The 16,617-nt window shown below is 50.2% G+C and overlaps 1 protein-coding gene across 4 annotated transcripts in view; it reads left to right on the top strand.

Moving 5' to 3' along the window:
* The window catches only part of CYFIP1 (cytoplasmic FMR1 interacting protein 1), a 94,276-nt gene that overhangs the window by 13,905 nt on the left and 63,754 nt on the right, over window positions 1–16,617 (top strand). For 2 of the 4 annotated variants that reach the window (XM_072960754.1, XM_072960751.1), the window contains exons 2-3: window positions 16,281–16,402; window positions 16,490–16,579. In XM_072960754.1, the coding sequence (XP_072816855.1) occupies window positions 16,286–16,402; window positions 16,490–16,579 (207 nt within the window). In that variant the 5' untranslated portion in view covers window positions 16,281–16,285. Of the gene's footprint in view, window positions 1–16,257; window positions 16,403–16,489; window positions 16,580–16,617 lie in introns of all 4 variants that reach the window. The other 2 variants (XM_072960752.1, XM_072960753.1) reach the window with 2 other exon arrangements.

The raw sequence follows: 16,617 nt of genomic DNA, 5'->3' as shown, positions 1-16,617 counted from the left end.
GGCCAGGACCAGGCTCTATCATGCATCTGAGGTTCAACAAAAGAATCCCTGACATCAGTCCGTTCCTGAACTGTCTATGGATCTCAGTATTAACCTTTAAGTTAATTCTTTGGGATTACCTCAGAGCTGTGTCTCAGATGGGCAGTTGTTTGCTTTCTGACAGAGGGCCAGCACTTTGCTCAGACGGGGGCTGTGGGTTAGAAACTGCTTCCTTCCCTGGCTGGGGCTTGTAGACGTCTTCCTCCTTGGTAAATTTATAAGTGAAAGAGGAAATTCTAAAGGGAAAAAAGGCTGAAAAGTTGATACGGTACACATTTAAAACTGAGGTTTCAAAGAAAAAAAAGTCAGTGGTTTGAAGGCAAATAGTCTGACCTAGGAAAAGTTTTTTGAAAATTTGTAATTTTCACACAGTTTTATTTTATTAGCATTATTTTTTAATTGAAATACAGTCAGTTACAATGTGTCAGTTTCTGGTGTGCCGCACAATGTCCCAGTCATGCATATACATACATGCATTCATTTTTGTATTCTTTTTCATTAAAGGTTATTTCAAGATAGCGAACATAGTTCCCTGTGCTATACAGTGTCTTTAACATCAGAGGGTGTAGTGAGTGCCTGTGGATATGGATGAGGAAAATACCAAGATTTCAAAGGACAAAATAACAGGAAAAACAAACCAAGCTGGCAAGTCACATAAGAAAAAAAAATGGGTTATTGTATAAAAATGTGTTCAATCTGAGTAGGAATAAAAGGAATGCAAATTAAAAGAACATTTAGGTGCGGTTCCACTTAATAAATTGTAAAAATGAAAGTGATCCCTGATTTGACATATTGTGAAGTGACCACAGTAAGTCCATTTAACATCCATCACCACACCTACAACATTTTTTCTTGTGTTGAGGACTTAGAAGATCTCTTAGCGACCTCCAAATACGCAATGCAGTATTATTAACTATAGTCACCATGCTGTACGTTACATCCTGGTGATACTTATAACTGAAAGTTTGTGCCTTTTGACCCCTATCACCTGGTTTTCCCACTCCCTACCTCTGGTTACCACCAATCTCTGAGTTTTGTTTGTTTCTTTCCTTTTTTATTTTTCTTTTAAGATTCCATGATTAAGTGAGATCATACAGTATTTGTCTGACTTACTTCACTTAGCATGATGCATATCTTGGCTATTGTAAGTAATGCTGCTGTGAACATGGGGTGTAGATATCTTTTTGAATTAGTGATTCTGTTTCCTTCAGATAAATGGGCAGAAGTGGGATCGATGGATCATCTCCTGCTGCTCTGAAGACAGTCGTGAGATTTAAGAATCCTCTCCTGGGGTGTGCTGTCAGGAAAGTCGTCTGAAAACACAGTCGTCTCTCGGTATCCGGGGGATTGGTTCCAGGAGCTCCCATGGATACCAGAATCCATGGACGCTCAAGTCTCTTATATAAAATGGCATTTGTAGCATGAATACAGTCGGTCCTCCGTAACCCCAGGTTTTGCATCCGCAGGTACGGAGGACCCATTATACTGGACTTTTCTGCTCAGATATGGTAATCTTAGGCTTTTCTCTGGAAGGTAAACACTTGTTAACTTAAAATGGTTAATACAAGCGAATGACTTAGAAGGACCACTGGGTCTGAGGCCATGGTGAGCATTTATGAGGCTGTGTAAGCGAGGCTGAGGCCCCCTTCCAGTATGACGGATGCTGGCGATGGAGCCTGGGCGGGACGCGTCTGGGTCGTTTGTGGGGACTGAGCCTGGGGTGGGCTGGAAGGCAGGCCCCCCCGGTGCGCTCCGGGCGGCCATGGGCCGTGGGGGTTCTGGACTGTGCGGCTGTTTCTCTGGTGGTGGAGAAGATACGCTGAGGCTTGGTGAAGGCACTGCTCCCTGCCTTTGTCCCATCGAGGCCAAGAGCCAGCTGAGGGCTTCCTTGGCCAAGACAGATTTCCCACACGTCTGGAGAGGACCCGGTGGTAGCTGGATGAAGGAACCAGGATTCTGGTTCCCTGAGAAGAAAGCTCGCCTTCTGTAAGTTCCATCCCCACTTTCGGAATTGGTGCCTCTGCAGGAAAGCCTTGGATCTGATGCCAGCTTCCTGGGAATCGTGGAATCACAGGGTGAGGAGGAAGACAGCAAGGCTGATGCTTTCAGCCCTAGTGGCAGTCTTCCTAGGTAGAAACTGGGGGCTGGGATGTAAGTAAGGTGGTGCCCAAGGTCACGACCTTGACCTCAGGCTGGATGCCAGAGAGGAGCAACACTGGTTGCAGTCTGGCCCAGGGCCGCAGACAGTCTGGAGCCCCTGGAGGGGTACACCTGGACTGGGAGGCCATCTGGCTGCTCCAGAACCACTAGGAAGCTTCCTGGAACCCTGGTGGGTGCCTAGGTGCACCCCTACACCTGGAAGGGGATGTGGGAGGCCAGGGTCCTTACTGGATCAGGGGAAGGACAAGGAAGGAAGAAAAGGCACTTTCACAAGTGGTGTGGGGAGCCCGGTGATGGTCGTTGTCTGCAGCCCCCTCTGCCCCAGGAAGAGTCTGAAGGAGGTGGCCCGAGGAGGTGGCCGTGGTGGCGTGTATGCGCAGGATGGTCAGGGTGAGGCGAGGCGGCTGCAGGGGCTCCATCCTCTCTGGCATTCAGGGGCTGAGCGCCCGCTGGCCTGATACACAGTGGTGTCACTTTGCCAAGTGCTTAAGTCAGCGCTGGGCACCTGATGGGAGGCTTGGCAGTCACTCGTCGGTTGGTCCAGACAGGACTGCGCAGGCGCGGGTGGCCGCACTGCTGGCCGGGGTCCGGGGCAGCAGGGGCCGCGGGGGCCCATCCTCCCCTGCGGTGCACGGGGGAGGCCTTCGCACCTGGCTGGCTGGCCTGCATGTGGGCTCCATCTCCCTCTGCTTCTGGGGCAGGGAGCTGTCCCGATGTCCTGGTTGATGGGGAGCCGCCAGCCTGGTTGCGAGGTTGGTGGCACCCTCTCTGTGGTCTGACCGCCCCACCCCCCAGTGCCAGAGACTGCCAGCCAAGGTTGGCTGTGTCCTAGAAAGAACACCCTGGGCCAGGCAACTGCCAGCTTCCCTCGTGTCCCAGACACATGCTGGATTCTGTCTGAAAGATGAGGAGCCACCACAGTCACAGAGAAACATCAGGGGTTAGTAGCCCACTGGCTCCCGGATCCCAGACAGAGGAGGACCCTCCCCATCCCAGCATGTGTCCCACAGCCGTGAGTCTGGCTCCCTCGGCCTCACCTGGTTGCTGGCTGTCCGGCCTTGACAGCTGGGGAACATTTCCATTTTCCCACTACTTCTGTGTAGTTTTTTATAGAAATCTCAAGAGGAGCCCCAGTTCATAAAATAAAGGCAGGGCTGCTCTCTCTTGCTGTCGTGGGGTACCCTGGGGTTCCACGGAACATGGTTTGAAAACCACAGCTGTTTGTAGAGGCAGCCAGCACAGATGTAAGCAGGAGCACGACAGGATCCGAGTTGAAAGGAATTAAGAGGGGGCGTGGCAGGCGAGAGTGTGGCCTGGGAGCGCCCCAGGTGGGGAAGGGGCTGATCCGGCCCTTGGGGCAGCGGTAGGAAGGCTGGGGAGGGGGGCGGCATTCAGGAGGCAGAGAAACCCCTCTGTGTTGGGAAGACCCTTGATTTTTGTTTCTCTGCTGTTGCAGCCCTTCTTTTGAGGTAATTGCAGAAGAGACCAGTGCTGCTTTTGAGGCTGGAAATTTTGTGTCTTAAAACAGTTGAATTTCTTCAGTAGTACAGCTGGGCGGAAGGTGGCGTTTGGTTTTGAATTATGAATTTTCTGCCTACTGACCCCAGCAGCCCCGTTCTCCTTCCCCACTCGACTTGATCTGAGGAAACATGCCGGGGTCGGAAAATTGTTTTAAAACATGGGAGAGAAAGACACCTTTGAATCAAGTATGCATCTCTTCCTCAGATGATTTATTATACATGTGAACAGACTGCACAAAAAAATGGATGCATACTGTTATTTGCATATAGAAGAGGAAGAAAATCAATGTCTTGCACATGTTAGCAGAAACATTTTGTAGTTTGGAAGATCCTGTTTCCAGCAAAGCCCCCCTCTTGGCTCAGGTCACGTGGGCTGACTGGTAGGGTGACAGTGACACACGCGTGGCGCTCACTGCGGTGCCACAGGCAGGACGTCTGGATGGACATCAGAGCTGCCACTTCTGCATTCTCTCTCCTGTGGTTTCACCATGTTTTGCAACCTTGCTGTCCAGCTGCCTTGCAGTTCTATTTTAAAGCCTCCTGGGTCTGAGCACAGCACCCACTTGCCGGCCCTTGGCTGAGACGCACCCTCACTTAGCTGACAGTGGGACCCGCCTGTGTCGGATGCCACCCCACCTGGGTACGGCTGCCTCCTGCCCTCCGTGCCCTGTCTGGTCCGGCACCGTCCCCCTCACCGACCCGCCAGGGTGGTCCAGCTCCTGGCCGCTGCATGAGCATCCCCGCGCCTCAGACTTTTCTCGGGCACCCAGTTGCCCGCTGCTGCCGGTGGTACTGCTGCCTGACCCTCCAGGGCCTCAGGGTCAATTTTTAGTCCCATTTATGAGCCGGGCTAGCGGCCACCCAGCTCACATCCCCCACTCTGCCCCGGTCTGGTTCCCAGCCCCAGAAGCCAGCGAGCACCTAGTGTAACAGTTTTCATTTCCATTTTCATAGACAGTAAATTATCCAATTAAGACCTTGTCTTAACAGAAGTTATAGATGCTGAGTTCTTTTGTGGCTGTGTGAGACCCGTTGGATTTAAATGTTTGATGAGCAGCAGACCTAAGCTTATCTGCTTTGGAAGCAGAAGTAGCCGGGGATAGGGCTGGCTTGCTGTTTCTGTTCTGAGCTGCCTCTGTTAGTGTTTTTAACTAGCACTTCTGAATGGTCCCCCTCCTCCAGCTGGTGTCCCTTTGTCCCTGGGCTCACCCTTTACTGCAATTTATTTTCTTTTGCTTTTTGTTTTACTTTCTATGCTGGTAGATGAAGGGCCTCTTCCAAATACTTGCAGATTATTCAGTCAGAAAGTGTTCTAGCAGTTTTTTGTTTCCAGAGCAGTACTAGGGAGACGGTCATAGAAAAGAAGTGCATACATCTCTATGGTGACAGAAGTTTATCTTCTAATCTGGTAAAACACAAGGCCCCCCTTCGTGGCCTGTGTCCTGTACCAGGGTGGCCCCCACGGGTGGTGTGGACTGAGGTGGTCCGGCCTTGGAGGAGGCCTTGTGTGTGGGAGGCAGCTCTGTGACACTGTCCCTTGGGCCCTGTAGTCACCCGAGATGCTTAAAGGGCCTGGACCAGGCCTGGAGCCCTCAGGAGTGGATGCCTCCACACTGTGTTCTCTCGGGCCTTGGCAGGGTGTCTGGACTGCGGACCCCTGAGGGCGCCCCCTAGCCCCACCTGTCTTCACACCTCACGTGTGAAGCATCTTTCTCATCTTGCTCCTCTGTTTCATCTTTCCCTGTAGCCGAAGTTCTGACGGGGCGCCTGTGTTCTCCCAGTGACGCTGGGCTTATTGAAAACACACACACACAGTTTTTTCCTCTTTCCCTTTTACTTTCCTGCCACACCTATGCTTCCAGGTTGAAAATCAGTCTCGCTGCTTTAATTGCTATTGATTCTTGGCAGCCTAAGTGTTCTTTTTTTTCTTTTTTAAGATCGTTGGGTTATGTAAGGACTCATCTGTTACTACCTTTAACTGAAACACCAGCAAACAGAGGAGGCTTCCCTGTCTTCCCGCCCACCTTGCCTCATGCTGCTCAGAAACGGGGAAAATGATCAAGTCATAGTTACTAAACAGCAGGAGTTCTGTTACCCACCGTTCTTGGTTTCGAGGTGCGTGGCAACTGCTGCCATTCACAGAATCATCTTGCCTTGTTCCTGGATTGCTCACCGCAGCCCTGTCCCCGTCCCTAATCCTGTCCCCTTGACCATGAAAGCTGGCGGGGGTTTGGGCTCTCGCTGCCCCTCTCCTGCCCTCAGGCCTGGCCGGCTTCCTTACACCTGCAGTCACCCTGGTGAAAATCGCCATGTTGACCTCTGCCAGCCTGTGTCCCTGGCCCCCATGGACGCAGTGCCTGGTACAAGGGTCAGGACGGCTGTGTCCCTGCCCCCGCTGTGTGGCTCTGAGCCTTGCTCTGCTCATCTGTCGGAGTGTGATGACCCCACCTTTGGGGTGACCATGAGGACAACTTGCTGGGAAGATGAAGGTAGTCAAGGCTGAGAAGTGGACAGTGCCCAGTTGGGGAGGAAGGGGGTCAGCAGTGTGGGGTCTCTACCCTGGCGCTGGCAGCCTCAGCCTCCTGCCCACCTGAGGTTGCTTGACCCCCATTCGTGGTCCCCTGATCCCATTTGGGGTCCCCTGATGCCTATCTGTCGTGGCCACTTGAGGTTCACGGTGCGCCTTCCCTGGGCCCTAGTTCTGATCACACATAGGCTCCAAGTCCAGCTGAGGGATGAGAGGAAGGGGAGCCCCCAGTCGCCCCGCTCATGAGCTGTGCGGGAAGCGTCGTCGAGGTGCTGGTCCTGTGCGGTCCCACGCAGTGGTCCGTGCATGGCAGGAGGGGGTGGTCCCCTTACGGAGGCAGGATTTCAAAGACCCCGCCCTGCAGAGAGCTGAGCCTGGGTCTGGGTGCAAGATGGTGTGTCTGCTCTGGGCTGAGTCAGAAGAGGCCCCTGGGCCCTGGGAGCCCCTCACTCAAGGGCAGGGAAGGAGGAGGAAGTAGCCGGGGTCAGGGTCTCGCTGGCTGGGAGCGTTCTGGTGTCACAGTCCTCCTTCACCTTAACCCTGCTTTGGGGGGCTTGCCCACGCCCCTCCTCTCCAGCTCATGGGCACAGGCACACTGTCCACATGCCAGGCCCTGCCATGGGAGCCAGGACACAGCCACAGAAAGGAACAAGCCAGTTAGGTGCGGCGCACAGCGAGGGGTGACTTGTTACCAACTCGGAGCTCTGGCTCTGCTCTTGGCCACCCTACCATCGACGGGGACCATGCTGACTGGCTGCCCAGAACCCAGGTGTCCCCAGGGCCCTGGGCACCCCTGAGTCAGGGACACTCGGAAAGCAGCAAATGAGATCAATCTGTCCTTTTTTGAAATCTTTTATTTTAAAAGCTCTTAAACTTTCAAAATCAATTAGTTGATAGCTTGTTAAAAGGTAGCCCCCGTGACACATTTAAATTCGTTTTTATAACGTGAAAGCGGTTGGAATCAGAAACAAAGTTGAGGGTTGGGTACTGCTGCTGAAAGCAAGTCAGTCAAGGAAGAAAAAGCCTGGCTTTTACATTGATGGGTGGCCTAAACTTGTTGTTTCACCCCCATGGGGAGGGTGGGGATAACAGACCAGAACTGACCACGCTGGCACTTTCTGACCTGGGCCCTAGCAGGTCAGCTGGTCTTTTTTGCTGCCAGCAGCCTGCTTTTTCTGCATCGAGCAAATATTGTTTCGTGATCAGAGAAACACAAGCACGTGCTGGTTTTCGGGGTCATTCAGCACGAGGGCGTGAGCAGAACCGTCTGGGCGGTTCTGCTCTGCTGGTTCTTGGCTGTGTTGCTGGTCTGCTCGGGCTGCTGGAGCAAGTGCGCAGCCCGGGCGGCTCAGGCGACAGGAATGCATTGTCTCCCAGTTCTGGAGGCTGGGAGGCTGGGATCCAGTTGCTGGCAGGGTTGGCTTCCTCCGGGGCCTCTCTCCTTAGCTTGCAGACAGAGGCCTTCTTGCGTGTCCTCATGTGGTCTTCAGTCTGTGCCTGTGGTCACGTGCCACCCTGCTGTGACCGGACCCCAAGCCGTGCACATCTCTGTATGAGCCCATTTGAGCTGGACCAGCAGAGACAGAAATGTAATTGAACTGTTAGATGGTAACGCCTCGACGTGGCATCCTGGCAGGTCTGATTGCGGTCCAGACTCATTACTTTCATTACGCTCTCGGGCACTGGCACCGTGGAAGGCGGTTGTGATGGCTGGTCGGTCCTTCAGGTGCAGCTAAGGCTCGGTCCCAGGGCCGAGCAGTGACCAGGCGCACATCCCGGGTCCTGTGGGGAGGAAACCCCAGTGGGCTGGAGCGAGTGAGGGGAAGGGGCCAGTCGGATCCCTGACCTGCGGGCACAACAAATGTGGACCTCATTCCCTGAGCAGCAGGCCACCAACGAGGGGGTGGTCAGAGATGCAGAAAAGGAAATGGGTTTACAGGAAATCTTCGGGTGGAGTTGTGAGGGGCCAGAGAAGATGTCGGGATGGAGACCTTGGGGACTTGGATTCAGAACCGACTGTTCCTTAACGAGTGAGAAGAGGCCGTGCCAGCAGGCCCTCATGGAAGATGCACACGCCCTCAGGGGTGCCCCCAGGCCCCGGGACTGGGTGTGGGCCAGTCAAACAGTTCCCCTGCCAGGTGATGGGGGGGGTGTCTTCATGACCGAAAAACATGAAGGGGAAAAACTCAACAGGAAGGAGCCTCAGTGAGTGACAACAGGGCCTTGGCTGGTAGTCCACATGAAGCTGAAAAGATGCTGTAAAGAATGTCCAACAACTTGAACGTTTTTAGTGGAAGTTGGAAGGAAAGAGCAGCTGACGAAAACAGCTGATGTTACCATGTTTCTATGAGGGGTCGGGGGGATCATGGAGGATGCCTTTTCTTTTACCTTTTCTGTATTTTCTGACTTATCTACAATGCATATTGATTTTACTTTTGCTCCTATTTTTAAAAAATTTTTATTTAATTTTTTATTTACCTTAATTTAATTTTTTATTTTAAATCATAAAATTTACCACTGTAACCATTTTTAGGTGTCAGGCGCAGTGTTGTGCAGCCATCACCACCGTGCATCCCCATCGTCCCGTTTTTCCAGACTGGAACTCTGTGCCCATCAGACAGTCCTCCCCAGCCCCCGCCTCCTGCCTCCGGGGACCAGTGCTCTCCCTCCTGTCTGTGAATTTGATCCTCTCACACGAGTGGGATCGTGCACTATTTGACCTGTGCCTGCTTCTGTGACACTTGGCACGTTTTCAGGGTTCATCCATGTTGTCACATGTATCATAATTTCCTTCCTTATTAATGCCAAATAATATTTTATCATATTATAAACCAAGACAGAGAAGAAGTCCTGAAACACTGATCTGCAGTAAGTTCAGCATTTGATGTTTTTCCCGGGATGTGACCTCAGTGTGGGTCATGTATCCTTTCCTTAACCCTCCTGCACCATGTCCTCTGTAACTGGGTGGTCCTGTCCCATCCTGGGCAGAGGCATGGGAGGAAGGGGCACTGGGCGTGGTGGCCAGGGCTGGTCCCGTGGCTGTGTGGCTGTCCCAGGGTGGCTGGCTCAACTGTTTTCTCATTGACAATGGTGGCGAGGGGGATTGAGGAACTGGGTAGGGCCGTCAGCTTTGAGATGCCCTGTGTGGACCCCACTGGGGCCCTGGCAGTGGCTCTCCAGGACGGTGACCAGGATGAGGACATGACTGCACCCCTCCTCTGGGTGTCTCCTTTCTTGACTGTGTGGAATAGGAAGTTGTGATGAGAGAAGGAAGTGGTCATGGAAGGACACTGCTGTCATTGTTTTGAAAAATTGCTGTGACATTTAAAATGTGTAGTCAGAACCATGCAGAAGAGACCTTGTGCTGCTGTCGGAGGGCTGTTCTGTGACATGCCCGCCAGGCCCTGTGGCTCCCTTGATGTCCATCCCGCGTGCTCTGCTGATTTCCTGTCGCGGGCTGAGAGCTGTCGCTGCGAGCCCTGCCCGCCGCCCCGGGGGACTGACTTCTCCTTTCAGCGCTGTCGCCTGGTGTCCTTGGATGCGCCTAACATCCCCGCTGAGCGTACTTCTGTCCTGGCGCAGCGCCCCCTCCACCCCCGGTAATGTCCTGCCCTGCGACCCACGTGGCCTGCCGCTCGCGCAGGACTCCAGCCTCCTTCTGGCTGTTCTTGGACGGTTTCTCTCTTCTCCGTTCACTGTCAGCCTTCCTGCTGAAAGAGCGAAAACTGACAGGATGGCTGTTGTTCAGGCCTGTACTTCTAGCTAAACGGACCTGAAGTCTAACACGCTCCCTTCCCTGTGCTTTCTCTTCTCAGAGGAACTTACCTTTTACTTTTACCCTGAAGGTCTTGAAAGAAGGTCATGGACTGAACCTCAAGAAAATGGGCAAACCCTCCTCAAATTCCTCCATAACACAAATTCTTATCAAGATGAAAAGAGTGTCAGAATGCAACACCCTGTAAAACACCCTGATTGTTATCCCCTTTTCTGTTCCACCCAGTTTCTCTATAAAACCTCAAGACCCCAACCCCAAGAGGAGCTCATGGTCTTTAAGGCACAAGCCTGCGTGACTCCCCTGGCCTGGCAGAGCAGTAAAGCTGTTCTGTTCTGTCCTCCCCAGTCCCTGCCTCCAGCTCTTAAATCCACTCTCTGGGGACGGAGGCCTGTTTTTTGACAACACTGTCATTGTGTTTGAAGTGAGTTTCTTGTGGTTGGCATATGGTTGGGTCAGCAGTTTTTTAATCATACTGACGGTCTCTGTCTATTAATTGGTGGGTTTCAGCTTCTTTGCGATAATCCGATTATTGATAGGTTTAGGGTGAGGTCTCCCATTTTATTATTTGATTCTGGTTAGATCCCTCCCTGTTTTTTTTTGTGGGGGCTTGGCAATGGTGCTTATAAACAATGGAAATTCATTTCTCACACTTCTGGAGGCCGGAAGTCTGGGATGAGGGTGTCAGGGTGCCCCCATGGGTCCCGGTAAGGGCCTGTGATATTTGACTTACAGTAAGGAATACACATTTGGTCTTTGTTTCTGCCAGAGAGCTTTTAAACCCTTGGGATTTCCGAAGTGAGGAGAGTGATAAGGTGTCTGTGTTCACAGCAACCCCCTGTCAGCCACACCTGAGTTTATGTTAATGCGGTGACTTCTGGAAATCGACCTAAGGATGAGGGCTGGCTGCTGGGAAACCAATTACAAGAAAGGGTGGAACCTTCCCTCCACCCCCTGACCTCTGGGGAAGAGAGAGGGGCCTGAGATTAAGTTCAGGAGCCAGTGGCCAATGACTTAATGTCACACCTGTGTAATGAAGCCTCCATTAAAACCCAGAAGGACGGGTTCAGAGAGCCTCCGGGTTGGTGAACACAGAGATGCGGGGAGAGTCACACGCCTGCAGGGGCTCGAAAGCCTGTGCCCCTCCCCCACGCCATGCTCTGTGCGTCTCTTCTGTCTGGGGATGCTCCTGAATTGTTATCCTTTATACTAAACCAGTAATCTATTTTTTAAATTGAAGTATAGTCGATTTTACAACATTGTGTTAGTTTCTGGTGTCCAGCAAAGTGATTCAGTTATACATGTATATATATGAATTTATATATATTCTTGTATATGTATGTGTTCATGTATATATGTATTCATGTATATACACAAATATATATATACTTTTTCAGATTCTTTTTGATTATGGTTTATTACAAGATACTGAGTATAGTTCCCTATACTGTACAGTAAGAGCTTGCTGTTTATCTGTTTTATATATAGTAGATTCATCTGCTAATCCTAAACTCCTGTCCTCTTCCTTTCTCCTTTGGTAACCATAAGTTTGTTTTCTCTGTCTGTGAGTCTGTTTCTGTTTTGTAAATAAGTTCATCTGTATCATATTTTAGATTCCACATATAAGTGATATCATATAATATTTGTCTTCCTCTGTCTGACTTCACTTAGTATGATGATCTCTAGGGCCATCCTTGTTGCTACAAATGGCATTGTTTCATTCTTTTTTATGGCTGAGCAATATTCCATTGAGTGTGTGTGTGTGTGTGTGTGTGTGTGTGTGTATGTATATTTATCCATTCATCTGTCAACAGACATTTAGGTTGTTTCTGTGCCTTGGCTCGTCAGTAGTGCTGCTATGAACTTTGGGGTGCATGTATCCTTTCAAATTAGTTTTCGTCTTCTCCCAATATATGCTCGGGGATGCGATTGCTGGATTATAGGGTAACTCTGTTTTTAGCTTTTTAAGGAACCTCCGTACTGATCTCCATAGTGACTGCACCAGTTTACGTTCCTACCAACAGTGCAGGAGGATTCCTTTTCTCCACACCCTCTCCAGCATTTATCATTTGTAGACTTTTGAATGATGGCCATTCTGACTTGTGTGAGGTGATAACCTCATTGTAGGTTGGATTTGCATTTCTTTAATAATTCGTGAAGTTGAGCATCTTTTCACGTGCCTCTTGGCCATCTGTATGTCTTATTTGGAGAAATGTCTGTTAATGTCTTCTCCTTATTTTTTGATTGGGTTGTTCATGTTTTTTGTTATTGAGTTGTATGAGCTGTTTGTGTTTTGGAAATTAATCCCTTGTCGTTCGCATCATTTGCGAATATTTTCTCCTAGTCCATACATTGTCTTTTTTGTCATTTTGTTTATGGTTTTCTTTGCTGTGCAAAGGCTTATCCCATTTGTTTATGTTTGTTTTCACTTCTATTGCCTTGGGAGACTGACCTAAGAAGACACTGCAGATTATGTCAGAGAACGTTTTGCCCATGTTCTCTTCAAGAAGTTTTGTGGTATCATGTCTTTTATTTAGGTATCTAAACCATGCTGGGTTTATTTTTATATATGGTGCGAACTGTTCTAATCACATTGATTTACGTGCTGCTGTCCAGTTTTCCCAGCACCGCTTGCTGAAGAGACTGCCTTTTCTCCATTGTATATTTTTGCCTCCTTTGTCAAAGATTGACTGGAGGTGTGTGGGTTTATTTCTGGGCTCTCTGTTCTGTTCCATTGATCCATGTGTCTGTTTTTGTACCAGTACCGTGCTGCTTTGACTACTGTAACTCTGTAATATTGTTTGAAGTCTGGGAGGGTTATGCCTCCAGCTTTGTTCCTTTTCCTCAATATGGCTTTTAAACCAGTAATCCAGTAAGTTAAATGTTTCTCAGAGTTCTGTGAGCTGCTCTAGCAAATTAATGGAACTAAAGGAGGGGGTCTTTGGGATCTCCGACATATAGCTGGTCAGTCGGAAGCACAGATGTCAACCTGGACTTATGATTGGCACCACAGGGAGTGGCCGTCTTGTGGGGCCGAGCCCTTACCCTGTGGCATCTGACACTGTCTGCAGGTAGATGGTGTCAGATTTGAGTTGCAGGACACCCAGCTAGTGTTAGGTGGTGTGGGGAGGCCCACACCTTGGTTACAGAATCAGAGGGCCCTTTTCTGGGTTGCAGACTCCAACTTCTCATCGTGTCCTCATGTGGCAGAAAGAAGATCACTATTTTTTGCATTGCTGTTTCCTTTTTCTGTCATCTCTTAGGTTATTTGAGTATTTTTTAGCAGTCCATTTAAATTTATTTTTAAAAAATCTTTTTATGAGTTATGTATATCGTGTCGTGTAGTTTTTTTAAGTGGCTGCTTTAAGGATTACAAATACATGCTAACTATTCAGTCTATTTGCACTACTTTAAGTGGAATGCAAAAATCCTACACCATGTAGGCCCTTTTGCTGTTAGCAAGTCAAACTCGTCTGCTCACTGCACGACAGGCCAGTGAATCAGGAGACAAGGAGTTGGGGCAAAGAATAAAGACTTTATTTGGAAAACCAGCAGACCAAAAAGATGGCAGGCTACTGTCTTGGAGAACCATCTTCCCCAAGTCAGAATTCAGGCTCCTTTTATACTAAAAAGCAGGGGCGGGGGGCGGGGGTTGTGGCAAACTTCTTGGTATAGGATTTCTTTGTTCTTCTAATCCTTTGTTCTTGCAGCTGTCCATGTGGGTCAGATCATGGTGTCCCTGTAAACCTCCAACAAAACAAACATTATTTTCTATTCTGCAACTTTTTACCTTTATGTGGATGGAAAAGTGTGAATATCCTTAAAGGTCAGAGCCTTGAGAATGGGCTCTCCTGTAGATTTCAGGCTTTAGGCAACATTCTTTGAGGAAAGGCGCAGAACCAGCCTGACTGAGCACAGGGAACAGAGCACAGGGTTAGAGCCAAAGAAACAGATCTAACGTGGAGTCAAACTTGTTCTTTCCGATTCATTGCCTTCCCCCTTTGTGTGATAGTTCTCTTATATGTTACATTTATATACGCTGAAAACCCCATGAGACAGTATTTTAACTTGCTTTCAGCCACCAAACATTTTTTCAAGATCTCTGGAGGAATAGTCTATTTTGTTGACTCACTATATACCATTTCTCTTGCTTTTGCTGTTTTTCATGCCCCAAGTTTCCTTCTGGTATCATGTCCCTTGTATTTGAAGAACTCACGTTAGCCTGCTTCTATGAATCCTCTTAATTTTCCTTCATCTGAGACTGTCCTTCTTTCATCTTCATGACACTTCTTTTCTTTCCACCCAAAAATGTGTCATCTCACTTCCTCTGGTCCCCTGACATTCACACTGGTGTCCTCCGGGTAATAAGCCACTTTTCTCTGGCTGTTTTCAAGGTATTTTTTCATTGTCTTTATTTGTCAGCAGTGTGACGGTGATGTGTCTGGGTATGGGATTTTCAGGTTTATCTTGCTTGGAATCTGTTGAGCTTCTCGAATCTGTAGACCCAAGTGTAGCCACACTTGTGAAGTTCTCGGTCTTTTTCCAACTGTTTTCCAGCACTGCCCACTGTCTGCTTCCCGTCTCGCACCCTGATGACACAGTGTTGGACTTCTCCCCTTGTCCCCAAGGCTCCCCCTTATTCTAAGTCTCCCCATGTTTTTTCAGTCTTTTTTTCTCTCTGTCATTCAGATTAGATCCTTTCTATTGCTCCGTCTTCGAGTTCACTGAATCTTTCCTCTGCTCTTAATAAGCTCCTGTGGGGAGTTTTTAAAATTTCAGTGGGTTTTTTCTTCTTTTTTTAGGTCTAAATTTCCGTTTGGTTCTTTGTATCTTTTTATTTATTTATTTGCTACTTCCCATTTTTGTCTCAGGAGTTTGTTTCCAGCATTGTTATAGTAGTTGATTTAAGTCTGGTGGATAATTGTAGTATCTCTGTTGTTCTGGCCTTGCTATCTGTTGCTCATCTGTTCCCATAAGAGTTAAGACATCACTGGTTCTTTGCTGAGGAGTTTGGATTGCAGTTGGACATTTTGGGTATTATAATAGGAGACTCTGGATCTTGTTTAAATCTTGGGAAAATAGTGACTTTTTTTTTCTTAGGAGGCAAACAAACCATTTGGTTCGATTTAGGCTGCAGTTCTGACCTGCCCTCTATGGGTTGTGGTGTAGTGTCAGCTCTGTCCTGGGGGCTCAGTAGTACCATTCTGATTTGTCCTGCATATGCCTCCTGTCGCCACCTGGGACCTGACTGTGGACTTGGGCTTGGGGGTGTGACAGTCAGATCCGCGCATGTGCAGCTTGGACACCAGCCTGACATTTGCCAGCAGCTTTGTGGGCTTGCTCTTCTGAACTTCTTCCTCCCCACAACTGCCCCTGGGGCTTTCCAGTGCCCAGGGTTCCCTTTTCATTCTCTGACCAGCACACCAGGGCTTTGGAAGTTTGCCCCGCTGCGCACTTCAACTCCCACACCTGGTCTGGCCCAGTGCCCGGGGGAGCAGCTGGGTGCTTCTTCTGTTCTGTGTTCTTGTCCAGCTCCTCTGCCGCTTTTAACTCCTCAGAATGAACGGAGCTGCCCCACGCATCCTGTCCGGGGTCAGGACAGCATTCAGTGGGAAGAGAGCGCTGGTTCGCTGTCCCTGGAGCCAGCACAGGTGTATCCATGAATCCGGCTCCACTTCTGCGCTTCTGAATGCCAGCCACGGAGTGTCTGCTGTCGGTCCTCTGCCAACAGCCTCCTCCTGGTTTCCTTCCCTTGGCCCCCGGCCTCACCTGAGTGGTTCTTGCAGGCTGTCTTGTGCCCCTGGAGACCAGGCTCTGGCCTTTTCCATCCCTGTCCCTAGCGTGTGGCCCTGCTTGGAGGGCCTGCCGGGGAAGCATCAGTGGTGGGGCAGCGCTGTTGCCCCTCCGAGGCTGTGCTGGCTTCCTGGGAGCCCACGTGCTGTTGCAGGAGCCCTTTTCTCCTCCAGCTCAGTGCAGGGGTTGTCAGACCCTCGCAGAGAGCCCTCTGGGACTGTGGCCCGGAGGTAGGAAGGTGACAGGAAGCGATGGCATGTGTGTTGGCCCATGTGCCCTGCACCACGACCAGGAGAGGCTGCGATGTGACTCCCCTGCTGGTGAGCCCAGAGCAAGATGCCAGACCCCAGGGACGGGACCCCAGGAGAGGACACAGGGGAGCAGGGGCCTGAAAACCCTACCCTGGAAGGACTGTCAGGATGCCACTGCCCGTCCTCATGGCGCAGGTGGCTTTGTGCTTTGTCCTAAGCCAGGATGGCGGCCCAGGTGACCCTGGAGGATGCGCTGTCCAATGTGGACCTCCTGGAAGAGCTGCCTCTGCCCGACCAGCAGCCCTGCATCGAGCCCCCACCATCCTCACTGCTCTACCAGGTGGGTGCTGGGCGGCCATGGCTGGGGGTGTGGGGGAGACAGCCTGCGATGCTGATGTCTGCATGACGGTTTTCTTCTTCCTTTCAGCCAAATTTCAACACTAATTTTGAAGACAGAAATGCATTTGTCACCGGCATTGCAAGATACATTGAACAGGCGACCATCCATTCTAGCATGGTAACTCCGTCTGCCTGTTTCCCTTGGGGGGATGGCAC

This window comes from Vicugna pacos, chromosome 5 (genome assembly GCF_048564905.1).
Source record: "Vicugna pacos chromosome 5, VicPac4, whole genome shotgun sequence".
Taxonomy (NCBI): domain Eukaryota; kingdom Metazoa; phylum Chordata; class Mammalia; order Artiodactyla; family Camelidae; genus Vicugna; species Vicugna pacos.
This window is presented reverse-complemented; position numbering and strand designations above follow the sequence as displayed.